General features: G+C 43.3%; 1 protein-coding gene across 1 annotated transcript in view; it reads left to right on the top strand.

The window, feature by feature from the left end:
• LOC126456370 (esterase E4-like) overlaps positions 1–15,493 on the top strand; it is a 170,742-nt gene that overhangs the window by 132,990 nt on the left and 22,259 nt on the right. Inside the window, exon 8 of the mRNA XM_050092124.1 lies at positions 13,163–13,327. Within this exon, the coding sequence (XP_049948081.1) occupies positions 13,163–13,327 (165 nt within the window). The remainder of the gene's footprint in view (positions 1–13,162; positions 13,328–15,493) is intronic.

The raw sequence follows: 15,493 nt of genomic DNA, 5'->3' as shown, positions 1-15,493 counted from the left end.
TTGGTAGAGAATTTTTCTATATTGCTTCGTTGACCGTGTGGTCTAACGCACAGCTTTCCGGGCGGGAAGGAGCGCCTAGTCCCCGGCACGAATCCACCCGGCGGTTTTGTGTCGAGGTCCGGTGACCGGCCGGTCTGTGGATGCTTTTAGGCGGTTTTCCATCTGCCTCGGTGAATGCGGGCTGGTTCCCCTTACTCCGCCTCAGTTACACTATGTCGGCGATTGCTGCGCAAACAAGTTCTCCACGCACGCGTACACCACCATTACTTTACCACGCAGACATAGGAGTTACACTCGTCTTATGTTAGACGTTCCCTGGGGGGTCCACGGGGGCCGAATCGCACAGTAACCCTGGGTTCGGTGTGGACTGCGGTAGTGGTCGTGGGGTTGTGGACCACTGCGGCTGCGGCGGGGACGGAGCCTCTCCGTCGTTTCTAGGTCCCCGAATAACATACAATACAATACAATATTTCTGCGTACATTTCCATTGCTGATTTGGTTGTATAGTCTCTTGTATTTAGATGTTCTCCCGCCTGATTCTTCGTTTTGGCCGCGCGGAGTAGCCGTGCGGTCTAGGCGCATTGCCACGGTTAGCGCGGCACCCCCGTCGGAGGTTCGAGTCCTCCCTCGGGCATGGGTGTATGTGTTGTCCTTAGCGTAAGTTAGTTTATGTTAGGTTAAGTAGTGTGTATGCCTATGGATCGATTACCTCAGCAGTTTGGTCCCATAGGAACTTACCACAAATTTTCCAAAAAAAAAATTATTCGTTCCTAGTATCCATTGTTTCCCGCCCTGTGTGCTTATGCTCGCTTTCCTAATTGACTTGTTCGTTTCTAGTATTTGTCTCGTTGTTGCTGATCGGCTCTCGCGGATATCTTTCTGTATTTCTCTTTTCGTTATTTTGTCTAGTTTTTCGAACTCTTCTTTATTCCTATCTGAAATATCTATAGTTTTTAACGTTATCGGTCTGTGGTCGATTAGCTAGATGGTACTCTGACTTAATTTGCTTATACTTTTCTTCATTTTCTCGTCTTCGCTTGTGTCTTTGTGAGCTTGGTATATGCAGTTTTCTAGTGCGTTGTACATTTCTTGAGTGCCTTGTTTTGTATTGATATTTGCGTCTTGTAGTTGCTTCTGTAGTTCTTGTTTAGATTTGTCTCTGTTCAGTTTTTCTATTTCTGTTTTGCTAGCTTTTCCTACGTTTCTTCGTTTCTTTAGATTTTTTCCCCTCACCATTCTATGGTCTGTGCTAAATTTTAATTGTGAGATTACATGGATGTTCTTTATTATGTTTTGTTTGTCCGTTAGAATGTAATCTATCTCGTTTTTGTCTCGCCATTTGGCGAGCGCCAAGTCCATCTTAGATTTTGATGTTTCCTGAAGAAGGTGTTGGCTATTTTTAGTTTGTGTTCGTGAGCAAATTTTACCATTCTTTCACCCCCCTATTCCTTGTTCCAAAGCCGTGTGGTCCAACTAGGTCTTAGTCATCGTTACTGCAGTGGCCGACTTTACTGTTGAAATCTCCAATTAAAATTATGACTCAAGTACATAGCCTTTTCCTTTCATAATAGAAAGTATTTCTGCATGGTACGGTTTACTGTTAGAAATTTGGTTCCAGAAGTTTGAATGTTGTGGCCTAAGCGTAGGTGGCTAGTCGATGCGAAAGTGTTAAGTGCATGTGTAGTCTAACCTTGCGTTTTTCTGTGTTGGCTAAAATGACAAGAAAGAGAGAAGGAGCAACATGCTACCGACACAGAGAACAATAGTGTAGTAAAGGACAGGGTGCAACCGCATGCACACTAAGAACCGACAAACATGCTCATAGAGCCAAGTCACTTTTCACCGTCACTGTCTCCCTCTTTTTCTCTGTTATTGATACTATCTCATGTTTTCCTTCCTACTGCTCCTGTCTGTTCTCATCCTCTCTCTCTCTCTCTCTCTCTCTCTCTCTCTCTCTCTTTCTTCCTCCTTGCCATTGTCATAGACTCTGTTTCTCATGATAACTGGCACTCACTCACTTTCACTTTCTCCCTTTCTTTATTCCTCTCCCAGTGGCACTTTCTCCTTCACTTTTTTCTTGCACTGTTCTGTCACTGTCAACTACATTCCACTGCCACTATGCCGCTCTCTTTATCTCACATTGCCACTGTCTCCTTCACTCTTTCTACACCACAACCACTGTCTACTAGACCCCTGAAAACGCGTGGCCAATCTACATGGCCTGTACGCGCCTGCAATCGGCAAGTGAGAGCGTGAATGCGCTCCGCGAACGTTGGCGGAAGTTGCCGAAGGGTACCGATGCTCTAATTACAACCGCAGCAGCCGTTGTACAACCGGGTATGCGGCTGACACAGCCGCGTGATGGCTTGTTCGCAGCCACGCGGATTTCACGTGCGTGCTCTTACTCCCATCATGGCCTGCGAGTTTTGCAGCGTGTGCATATACGATGAGTTTCACTTGCCACTAGGACTTGGACGAAATTTATGTGAATGACGAATAACGAATACAGATACAAATTATTATTGGTTACTCGTTAATAACAAATGTTATTCGAAACATTATTCACTTATATGAATAAAAACAGTTATTGTTCATCTTTGAATGAAAAGTGTTAAGAATAATAGATAAGTCTGTAATCCAACGCCATTTGTTGCTCTTATTCTTTGTCATATATTAAATGGGTATACTTTTAGTTTCTTTTAAATTAGTTTTCGGAACAACTCTTTTTTTCAGTCACCTCACCGGAAACTTTCATTGATTTACGGAAATTTACCGTTGTCACAGTAAAGAAAATACGTTCTACACATGTAATGCACTTCTGAATTCTTCATGATAACGACATATGACTTCCAATTTACAATATCCTTCAGCAAAAATCGTGAAATGATCAATTCCTCTATGGTTTTTTCATTGTGATTCTATTTTAACTTTACCTGTCAAGTCACATTCAAAATAAAATCTTCTTTCTTCGCTATAATATCATTCGAAACTGGTGACCCATTTTCTTTGACATTTCTTTAGCTATCATATCTTTGTAGGTTTTTTAAGCCTCCTGTCATACAGGTGAACTACAGTATTTGTTTTTAAATCATGGGTAAGACATAACTGCTTTAACTGCAGTTGGTGTAGAAAGGCGAGAATCGTGTTTCAGTCGTCTCTTGATACCTTCACTATACGCTGCAATATTACGAACTCTTATGTACTCGAACCCGATGTCTCTTCACAAATTTTTGAATCTCAAATATGAATGTAACTGCATAGACACACGTATCATCAAAACAATATTCCATATTTTAAAGGCAAGCTTACTCAGAGTGAATCCTAGAACATTTTGGATGACTCTGGTCACCCAGCAGCATTCTATAAACATTATAGGAGAACTTAGATTTAAACATCTGGTGATGCTAGTAGTTAACAACCCCTGAGGTCTTACGTGGGTCACTCATTTTGTAGCACTGCAAACACAAAGAAATTGCGTAATTATATCAAGGAGACTTGCATATCCGATGATTTTAGCAATCTAAGAAAGGTGTAGAAGCTTAAGAGTTTTTTACAGGTGCATTCTCATCGTTGGCTGCTTACGCAGAATTCTTGCACATGTTAGCAGCGGAACTGTCGCTTATGGGGCTTTTCTCCGATACCTGTAACTTACTGGCAGGTGCAGAGACAGTGTAATGGAGACGATCCGGTAGTGTAATAGGGCTGTAACGCACGCGTTAGTCCGTCTGCGGGGACCAGGCTGCTGCAGAAATAAAACAATGACGGTGCATTGCAGCCCTTACACTGAGCAGCTGTGATTTCCCATCTGCGGCAGCCATTAGAACACGTCGTACTGCATCGCAGCCAGCTGGCTCTGCGCAGCTACTTGTGATCAGGGTGCCTCGTGGGAAAGGTATGTGTCTGCCTTCAGTGTCTGTGCACCTTCGAATTAGGCAGACCTTGCTTGTATCCTGAAACAAAGTTCGCTATGACTTTGGAGCTTGTAGTACCTAGAACGACGTATAACAGTCTTAAAATTTGTAGCCATAGCTTTCTGCCACAGTTTTGTAAAACAGAACATGCTTTTATTATGACAACAGCAAATTCTTCTCGAATATCCATTAGGCCATGAAAAGTACTCCATTTATTTGCCAGAGTACTAAACGTCAATCCATAAGCCGTCTAGTCCGAGAAAATCGGTAGCTAAAGATACTTTTCTTGTTTGTTAAATTCCATCCTCCATAAGGACGCTCTAAATTCCCTGATAAACCAAATGCATCATCTCCGACAATGACATCCAACATCGGTACACAAATGTCGCTTATGGGGCTTTTCTCCGATATCTGTAACTTATTATTAAACGAATTTTTCATGCAAAATTAATTTCTTAAAAGTAGATGAGTCACTGTATGATCAGCGTGCTCCAACATCTACTGTATGTAAGTGAACTTAAAATCCGAATCGTATAAATCAAATAAAATGACGGAAAAATAATTTTTGTAGTAAGCACGAATAACGTGGCTTAACTTCTGTTGTGAGAAAAATGGCATAACAGATTCCACGTCCAACTCATTCGACTGATCGGTCGTGAATGGCCGTCAGCTGGCTGCTCAACATTGCGGCTGTCTCAGACAGGCTGCCTAGTGCGTTATAAGTCTCTGACTGCTAAGGCCGTCAGCCTATAAGTATTTTTATGTTTCATTTGTTACACTGTGGATCCAGTAAAGCCGTTCTCAATTCCAAGGTTGGTTTGAACATTGCAATACTTTACTGTGCATAGTGAGGTGCCCTTGACTTCCTACCACGTCTGAACAAACTTATACAGCCAATTAGTGGTAGATCTACATTTCAACACGTACTACGAAATCCGGTGCTACTTTATTTGGTATTATAGTCACTGTTACAGATGAAAGAAGCAGAAAGTTACAGAGGGCATCATAGGATAATTTGAGGATAGGACTATAAAGGTTTAGTTTTGAAGTCTGGAATTTACGCCACTGAGCCACAGAGGCACATTTCTAGACAAACCATTAATAAGTTATTTATCAAACAGAAGCCGCATTGTATAAAGGAAACCAGTACCAGTTCTGAATAAGAAGTAAACAAAGACAATATAGTGGCATTATATGTCATTCATTATTTAATTTACAAGTAATTTATTGGCGAATAAATTTGCTTGAATAATCTACTTATTCGACTAATTATCCAGACAAAAATTTATTCGAATGACACCCATCTCTTCTCATGTCTACATCTTATGCTTCCTTTCTCTTTTAGTTCATATTATCAACTGTAACGAGTTGTATTAGTTCATTTGCTCGATTTACTCATGAATAGTTCGTTGTCATACTCCTCAACATAAATATTTTTAATTTGTGTTGTTCGAAACATGTCTCAACTCCAGAGCAATTTTAGCAGCTGACTTAAAGCGGGCATTATTTCAGCATCTATTCTTTCACGCAAATATTAAGTTCCTCACAAAAACAACGACCTTCAGTAACATTCAATATTCGACAGTCAATTTAAATTTCATTATACTGTGATTACACTCGGTGAACCTCAGGTATACGGCACACACTTTCTGCACAGGAAACACGGAAAATCAACAACTAAAAATAAATACTAATACTAAATGCATTCGTTCGTTTGCCGGCACCATCACTGCCTCTACGTCGTGACGAAGATATGTAGAGCTCATGTTTCCTTACCAGCGTCGCAAAGCCACGCGGCTGTTGCCCATCACTCGGTGAGTGAGCGCCACACGATACCGAGTGAGTGAACTGCCAGCCGCGTGATTGAGCGTCTGCGTGCGTAGCGAATGATATAGACGAACGCTGCTCACGCGGATTCGCAACGTGCATGCAGTGCTCTACTGTCTGCTACGATTGCTGTGACTCTGACGAAGATTATACCTGTCCCCTCACGGAGCGTAGTGTCCATAAACAATCCCCTGAGTCAAAAACATTCACTAAGACCATCAGTATCGAAACTCAAACTCTACCATTTCTCATCAACAGAGAAATTCAGACTGACCCATGTGACACCAATACAGTATCTATGCGTGTGACATCTAGAGTGCAATATAAGCCTTGTGAAGTACCAGTAGTGCACACCCATCCACAACGTCCTCTGCACAAGCTGCAGACCACATCTTCGCACCCCCCAAAGGAGAATCGGCCACACACGTTTCAACCAACATCTCCACCTTGTAGCGATACCAGGACCAGCAACAGCCCCCAAAAAGCAGCCACACAACCTCCCACCCACAACGAGGCCCTCGAGCAACAACCAGCGTCTGCGCCTCAAGGTATAACAACCCTAGCAATAAGCCTACACTGTATGATAAATTAGAATTAAACCTAAAATTAAGTAGGCTAGAAAGGAAAGATGTCTTTCAGGCCGCGCAGAGACTGGTCGTCAGGAAATTACATCCCTTGGGTGATTCTGTCTGTTTTCCATCTACCGAGCAAACAGGCAGAATCCCCCTAAAGTCTGAAAAACTTACCAACTGACCCAGACACCCTCCTAGACCTCCTACTACAGCTCTGTGCGAGGAGAGAGTAGGAATTCATCATTGACAAAGTCTACGCCGATCACGTGCGAGCTCATGGCAGGACATACTTTGATTACGCAAAAACAGGCAGCAAATGTTATGTCCACATTAAGCACCCACGATGAACGTTCTACAAATTAACACCATGAGGAGCATGCACGTAAGTGCTGAGCTCCAGAAGGTACTAGTCGACTTACAAATAGACATAGTACGCCTGCAGGAACCGTACGTCAGTCGGGGTAGGCTTCTCCACTTCAGCCCAAATGCACTCATAATCACAGGCAACATTGACTGCAGAGCTGTGCTGGTAATTCTAAATGGGGAGGTTAACGTAGTTAAGATAACAGAACTATGCGATGAACATTTGGTTACTGTAGAGGTAACTCACAACAATAACACATGGATAATAGCATCACTATATGCCCAATACAGCCAGACAATAGAGCCTTATGCAGACCGAATAAAACAGCTTGCCGACTACGCAAAGGGCAAAAAACTGGTCATCTGCTCCGACATAAATGCCAGATCCACCCTGTGGACCTCTGACATAACGTGCGACAGAGACAGAATTGTCAACGACGTAATACAGGAGAAAAGAGTGAACATCATAAATTTAGACACACACATGCCGACATATAGTGTATACAGTGGACATACATCTAACATCGACATAACAATCGCAAATAACGCCGCCAACAGACAAATATCAAACTGCACAATACACAAACTCATTACCACAATTGACCATAATGAAATAACATTCACCCTAGAACGGCAACAACACAGACATATAACACCACTTTCCAAAAAACTCGCATTTAGCAAAGCTAACTGGAGAATGTAAAACATACAATCATAAACAAGAATATAGAAGACATTGCAAGTAGTGTAGACTACAGGGCACATAAACATTATCTCACAGAAATCATTACACTCGCGCAAAACACTTCAATTCCAACAATTCATAGCACAAAACGACAGTCACTACCATGGACCAGCGGACTCACTCGACTTAAACGCGAGACAAGAAGAACTAGACAGCTATACCAACGTACTGCAGCTGTAAGGAATAGACAATAAGACTACAAACATATAGGCAAGCCAAGGACATATACAAACAACTACTTACGACGAGAACGGATTTCTGGGACAGGCAAGTAACCACACAAACGCAAACAAACATATTGGGGGGAATCCTACAAAATAGTAACGGAAAAAATAAAGAGACCACTATTCTGGGTACGCTGAAACAGGATGACGGCACAATGACAAAGGGGTGGAGACAAACAGCACAATTCCTGCAGCATGAGCTCCTCTCAGACGACAATAATGGTGACGATACCGCACATCAGTCAGTCATACGCACAGAGGTAAATAAACCACGCTACACAAATACCGCCACCTGCCCATTTGCACAAGAAGAAGTCGCGCTAGCGATCGCAGAACTCAAAAATAAGAAATCACCCGGGCCAGACGGTATCCACTCAGAGGTACTGAAGCAAATAACACCACGGACCACCCCACTTCTAACTACGCTGCTAAACGATGCCTTAAGGCTGAGTAGAATACCTCTAGTATGAAAAACTTCAAAAGCAGCCATAATGAAGAACTCATTAGACAGAGATCCCTCAGATCCAAAGTCATATAGACCAATCTGCCTAATAAATACCTTAGCCAAGATCCAAGAGAAACTGCCCTGTAAACGATTACAGGCACGCAGAATCCTGCGCAGCCTTACCCCACACCAATCTGGGTTTAAATCAGGTAAATCAATCTACGATGCTATAAACAGAGCTCTAGAGATAGCACACAAAACCCACTCCAAATGTGCTATGGCAATCATGATCGACATTGCAGGCGCGTTTGACAGTCTATGGTGGCCTGCAATGTTCCAGAGGTTAAGACATTTAGAGGTACCAGAAACCCTCTAGAACATTCTATTAGAGTACTGCAGGGATAGAACTGTCGTTTGGCAAATGGACAGGCAGAAAGTGATCAAACGTATCACGAAAGGTTGTCAAATGGCTCAAATGGCTCTGAGCGCTATGGGACTTAACTTCTGAGGTCATCAGTCCCCTAGAACTTAGTACTACTTAGACCTTACTAACCTAAGAACATCACACACATCCATGCCCGAGGTAGGATTCGAACCTGCGATCGTAGCGGTCGCACGGATCCAGACTGAAGCGCTTAGAACCGCTCGGCCACACCGGCCGGCCGAAAGGCTGTCCCCAAGTGTCGATCTGTGGTCTCATCTCCTGGGACATCGATTGGCACCCCTTCTACAGGTACTGGAGGGACATGAAATGACAGATGAAGCTGTCGCTCACGCAGGTGATCTAATTGTGGTCATAGCTGCGAACAATAGGACCTAGCTAGAAGAAAGAGCCAGTGGCACACTACACACCATCATACAATGGTGCAACAACAAAAAACTCAAGATAGCGGAAAACAAAACAACGTACACTCAGCTGAAAGGTCTCCTGCAGAGGAACCCGACAGTGAAAATCAAAATCACCAGCATCAAACGATCACAAATTACGCACTATCTTGGGGTTCACATCGACGAAAAGTTGACTTTTCAGTAACACATAAAAATCGAGACGGACAATGCAAAAAGAAAAATACTCCACAAACTGGCAAGCCTAAACTCCGACCACTTCAGTCATGAGAACAGACCATTGTGCTCTCTTCGAGTCAGTACTACTAAACATCGCCGCAAGCACATGGGCACACAAACTAAGCCTGCCAACTAACAAGACAATTGTCAGACGTGGGCACAGAAGTGTATTATTGAGACCATCTGGGGCCTTCGCTACCACCTCAGCTGAAGCACTGTGTGTGGCACTTAGAGTATTCCCGATAGATCTCGCAATAAGGTACAAAGCGGTGACGTACTGGCTAAACATGGGGAGACAAGACCAGGTTCGGAAGAGACTAGTATACCAATACAAACAATACGCCAACTAAAGACGTGGTGATTGGATACCTGGCAGGGTGAGTGGGACAACAGTGATGAGGGCCGGAGACTAGCTGTCTTCCATAAAATCAACTGGACCAATCCCACCAGGTCAGCAGTCGGGAAGGAGCTTAATGTCAGGTAGCTCTTACAGGGACCTGTGCCTCCTGGTGAACAGCGACGCGCAGCCTCGCCAGAAGCACCTTAATTGTGGTTCCTCTGTACAGAGCCCAACTCGACAGATACAGCAGTAGATCGGGTAAAGCACTGGACAGGCTGAGTCATTTGTGCAGCTAGGAGGAGCTAACAATCGGATTGTTGGCCAAAGGGGGTGGTTCAAGTTGTAATTACGGATATAGATTAGTAAGTAAGTTAGAGTAGTAGTTACATATAATTTTACTGGAGAAGTAGTAAATACAAGTGTGCGAATAGAAACTGGGAGCGGCCGTCACGGACTTGAAGTCCTTCCAAGGCCGTCATCGCCACTCCAGATCGGTGATGCGATACTCTTTCTCTTCTCCTTTCTTTCCTCTTCTCTCTTTGTATCTTTGCTTCTCGTAGTTAACAGAATTTCCTGTTCATGGTTTTATGGATTTGGATTTGTATTTATTTTGTTATAATTGTTACTATTTTTTTCATGGTTATAGATTTGTATTTGTTTATTCATAATTTTTATTGTATTAAAATTTTTGAATGAGCTGCTGAAAAAAAGAAAACAAAATCCCGTCTCCATGTGGGGGGACACAGGCAACGGTGGGAGTGGAGTTGGGTGCCGGGGTAGTATTACCCTGCCGCCTTGGACCCCGAGCCCAGTCACAGCGACCAATAGGCATTCACAGACCCACCATAAGCAGTCAGAGGGTGGGTCGTTAAACAAATGCAGCAAGTGAAAAAAAGTGTCTGCTATCTTCCAGTATTTATTACTTGTCCTTCTCTTTTCCACTGCCACTGTCTCGATTTATATCAGCATAAGAAATAGCGAATATTTTCGCATGCCAAAATTAGTGAGAAAAATTGTAAAGGTGCTGAGGAAGGTAGAATGAGGCAGATGATGCCCCACTTTGCAGTTATAGTCTTTTAAACAGGAGCATATTGGGCGTCTTTTATCTCCGATAGGAAGCTTTTTCCACTGTTTTCCTTCTTTTCCCTGCTACAGTAGTGCATGTCACTCATATGAAAGCAACTTTGTGTCAGTAAAAAAATGGTTCAAATGGCTCTGAGCACTATAGGACTTAACATCTGAGGTCATCAGTCCCCTAGAACTTAGAACTACTTAAACCTAACTAACCTAAGGATGTCACACACATCCATGCCCGAGGCAGGATTTGAACCTGCGACCGTAGCGGTCCCGCGGTTCCAGACTGAAGCGCCTAGAACCACTCGGCCACACCGACCGGCTGAGTCAGTAAAATTTAGGCAATTTACTTATGTGAAATTGAAACCATTCAAAACTAATTTAACGTCTTGAGAGCGGTTTTTATGTGCAGAAAAATTTTGTATGTGGTTCAGTACTACAACGTGGGGTTCCCAGAACCATTCTGATGATAACGAAGACACCTGACAGCATAGTCTCCGTACTACGTCACGTTATGAATTACACTTTTGCCTCAAATCGGATTTTACGTGAGTATTTGACGTGTACAAGTAGAGTAACTTTGAACCTCTGTATCTCGGAAACAGATAAAGATGTCCAGTAAATTGTCAAGATTGTTCGAGATCGGGATCTTATAAATATGTCGTGAAAATGACAGCCATTTGCTGTGTATAGACGTTTTGGAATCCGCTGCTCGAGTTTGATACCCAAAAACCTTGTTTTTTGGGATGTTTCTCGATAAGGGATAAAGATATCTGAAAACTGGAAGATACTTCTAGATGAATGCCTAGAGAATATACCGTTAAAATTTGAACGATTTGCTGCGATTGTTGAGATATCCGGTACTGACCGCGAAAAATTGGTTAAAAACGCTTTCTTCGGATTTTGTCAGGAACCACCCACGAACTAAATGGTGCCTCCATAACACTCTTAAGACGCAATGTGGACCACATCGAAAGCAAGAAGAACAAACCTATTTGCTCCATTTGCCTAGGCTGGAGGAAGTGTGTAATATTCATACTTTGAGCTTGTACTGTAGGATACTTAAGTAAGACGATCCCTCTGCTTGGTACACAAATGGCCATAGCCCAAAGGCTATCCAAAACACTTATTTTTGAACTTATTGGTAGTTGGGCCAGAGATTTCCGGTGTTTCGCTACAGAGTAATTGCATTTCGTTTGATTTCTTACTCCCATTTACGTTTGTATCTCTGCTGCACTCAAAATATCTACACGAGACAGCAAATGTCCACTTGATGCGCTGTGTTTCTTGTTTGGAAACAATTTTTCTACCATTCATGGTAAATGCTGAGACAACAGTAATGCCCCGCTAGGCTCTGCCTCGGTCTTATTTTTCTGATAGTGTCAGCATAAGTTTAGAGAAGTATACGGGAGTAGGGACTAGTTTACTGAGGAATAGGTGGTAGATGCACACCTCGTGTATGAGTTCACTGATTGCGGAGGAAGAGCTATGCAGAGCTGTTAACCGCTGTTCTTTTGCAACGTCAGAGGGTTGTTTCATTACTCTGCGGTTTGTGTGACTGATTGTGACAGGATTTTTCACTGTTGCGAATGTAGTTGGAGTAACAAACTGAATAAATCATAATTACGTTATTACTCTGTAACGAACTACTAGAAACCACTGGTCTCTGGTACCGAAACAATCAGGTAATGTTCCTGAAGAACATCCGAAACCTTGTTGCTGAAAACTGGAGTAGACCTGTCAACTGCTGACAAAAGTTTCAACTTAGCAAGAAGTTAGATGTTTTATTCTGCAAATTTATTCTCTTTGGGGAGTGTTGGACCTGTTACGACACCATTTTTGTCAATGGGGTTTTGTTCTTCAAATATTTCTCGTATGCAGTGGTTGTGGTAACACGTTGAGGTGGAAATACGTTGAGAGCGTCGTTTAATTCGCAGTGTGCAGACGGCGTTGTTCAGGCCAGAGGTGGTTCTCAGGTGTTTTGAGTTTTTCTCATGTTCCTTGATTTAGGCGCAGCCATTCTCGTTACCGTGAACGTGGAGCACGAGGTTTATTTCAGCATTCTCGGTGACGAAACGTAGCCAGTTCTTCTACATCTTCATGACGAGTATGCTTTGGGGATTCACGTCTTCCAGAATCATAAGAGCCGTGTTCACACGCCTGCTGTATACGTTCCTGGTTTAACGAACACTTAGGGATCCTATGGTACCTCGAATGGGCCGCGAGGTCACTCTATCGTACACCCACTGAAGATGTCTAGGAGTATTTGGAACAGCAGGTGAAATGTAGAATCGAATCTCCTCAGTTTGGTAGCTTTGCGGGACCCCATCATCAATGAGTTGTCTCGATTGAGTTTAGCATACATGAAGAATCTTGTAGCCTCGCTTCCTCGTGAACTGACGCCGTTATTAACACTGCAAGCGCTATTACACAGTACTATTCTGATGTCTTCTGGAGGTGAGTTAAATTTTTTGTCTGGAGAGGTTATGATCGGTGGCTGCCTGTCAGAATGTTTTGTGGAACTGGAGCCAAAGTGTAGGGGTAAATTCTTAAGATGTTTGTGAGACGTGTCGCAGAGAGGGGTGTCTGAGTGCAGGCCGTGCGCAGCTGCTGGCGGACCTGCACATGGTGGAGCCCGTGGAGCGCACGCTGCGGGCGCTGGCCGCCCACTCTCCGCCGCCGGTCTTCCTCTACCTGCTGTCGCACCAGCCTCGCCACAGCTTCTGGGGGACGCCGCTGCACCTCATAAACAGTCTGGGAGGTCAGCACCACCACACCTAGCATGGTAATGGCGCGCGCCACCCACTCACACTATTACGGACACCTGTCTCGTAGCCTACACTCATATTCACATCTACTTCTATACCCCGTGTAGCAAAAGGTACTTTGTGTTGCACTGTCACGTCGCCCTATCATGGTCTTTTCGTGAGGTGTGCTGAAAAGGAAGAAATATATCGGCTGACTTTCCAAGGACTTTTCTTGGCATTTCAGTGGTAAACCACACCGTGGTGCATAACGCCTCTCTTGTAATGTCTACTACTGCAGTTGAATGAGCATGTCCGTAATGCTTTCGTACTTACTAAGTGAACTTGTGAGGAAAAGTGCTTCTTTCTATGGATCTTTCCTACTTCCTCTATCGAGCCTTTCGTGTAAACTGAGATTTTATGGCCGGCCATTGTGGCCGTGCAGTTCTAGGCGCTTCAGTCTGGAACCGCCTGACCGCTACAGTCGCAGGTTCGAATCCTGCCTCGGGCATGGATGTGTGTGATGTCCTTAGGTTAGTTAGGTTTAATTAGTTCTAAGTTCTAGGTGACTGATGACCTCAGAAGTTAAGTCGCATAGTGCTCAGAGCCATTTGAACCATGTTTTTGAGATTTTATGGAATTAATGGTGTAGCCAACCAACGTCATATCTACCAAAAGAATGAATTGAGTTCTACTTAATAATTCAGCCTATCTAAGCAGGACAGATTCTTCTGACTGGAGAGAAATCGCTTACAGCCTACCACAAGGCTCTATGTTAGGTCCAGTGTTGTTTCTCCTACAATACGTTAATGACCTTCCGTCTAATGTAGCTGACAGTGACCTTCCGTCTAATGTAGCTGACAGTATGGGTAATGTAACTGATGATGATAAACAGAAGGGCGAAATTCTAAACCTAGCTTTCAAAAACTCGTTTACGGTAGAGGGCTGCATCACCATTCCCCCTTTCAATTATCGAACAAACGCAAGGATGTCTGACATAGTGTTTAGTGTATCTGGGATTATAAAACAGTTAAGATCCTTATACGCCAGGAAGGCATCTGGCCCAGACGGTATCCTTGAAAGATTATATGTTGACTATGCTACAATTATAGCATCTATCAGAGATCATTGGAACAGCGAATAGATCCACAGAACTGGAATAAGGCTCAGGTCATAGCAATCTATAAAAAGGGTAAAAAATCGGAGGCACATAATTACCGGAAAATTTCACTGACATCGGTTTGTTGTAGAATCGTCGAACATATTTTGTGTTCAGACCTTTCTAGACTCTGAGAAGTTCATCTGCAGAAACCAGCATGGTTTTAGGAAATAGTGGTCATGCGAGACACAGCTGGCCCTCTTTGTGCATGATATACCACAGGCTCTAGATACCGGCTCCCAGGTTGATGCAATATTTCTCGACTTTCGAAAGGCATTCGACTCAGTTCCACACTGTCGCTTGCTCCAAAAAGTGCGCTCTTACGGTCTATCCGATGACATATGCGGTTGGATAGAAAGTTTTCTAACAGACAGGGAGCTGTATGTCGTCCAGAACGGGGTAACTTCAACAGAAACAAGCGTAACTTCAGGTGTGCCCCAGGGCAAACGTAATAGGTCCGCTGCTTTTTACGATTTACATAAACGATCTGGTTGATGGTATTGACAGAGGCATTAGACTGTTTGCGAATGATGCTGTAGTCTACAGGAAAGTAGTATCACACGAAAGTTGTGAACAAATCAATGAGGGTTTGCAGAAAATAAATGCGTGGTGTGGCAGTTATTTCTCAATATTAGTAATTGTAACGTACTGCGAAAATCCCCATTAATGTACGTGTACAAAATAAATGCCCAGTCTTTGGAAGCGGTAACATCCGTCAAGTATCTGGGTCTGGCTATTCGAAATGATCTCAAATGGAATGATCAGATTACACAAGTAATGGACAAGGCAAAGTCTAGATTGCGGTTTACTGGTAGAATCCTGAAGCGATGCAGTCCTTCAAGAAAGGAAATTTCTTACAGTACTTTAGTTCGACCAGTCTTGGAGTAATGCTCGTCTGTATGGGACGCTTACCAGTTGGGTCTCATTCACGAGATTGAGAAGGTCCAAAGAAGAGCGGCAAGATTTGTCACTGATACATTTAGCCATCGCGAGAACGTTACAAATCTCATAGAAAGTTCGAAGT

The sequence above is a fragment of the Schistocerca serialis genome, chromosome 2 (genome assembly GCF_023864345.2).
Source record: "Schistocerca serialis cubense isolate TAMUIC-IGC-003099 chromosome 2, iqSchSeri2.2, whole genome shotgun sequence".
Taxonomy (NCBI): Eukaryota; Metazoa; Arthropoda; class Insecta; order Orthoptera; family Acrididae; genus Schistocerca; species Schistocerca serialis.
The sequence above is the reverse complement of the archived record's forward strand: the minus strand, read 5'-3'. Positions and strand labels throughout refer to the sequence as shown.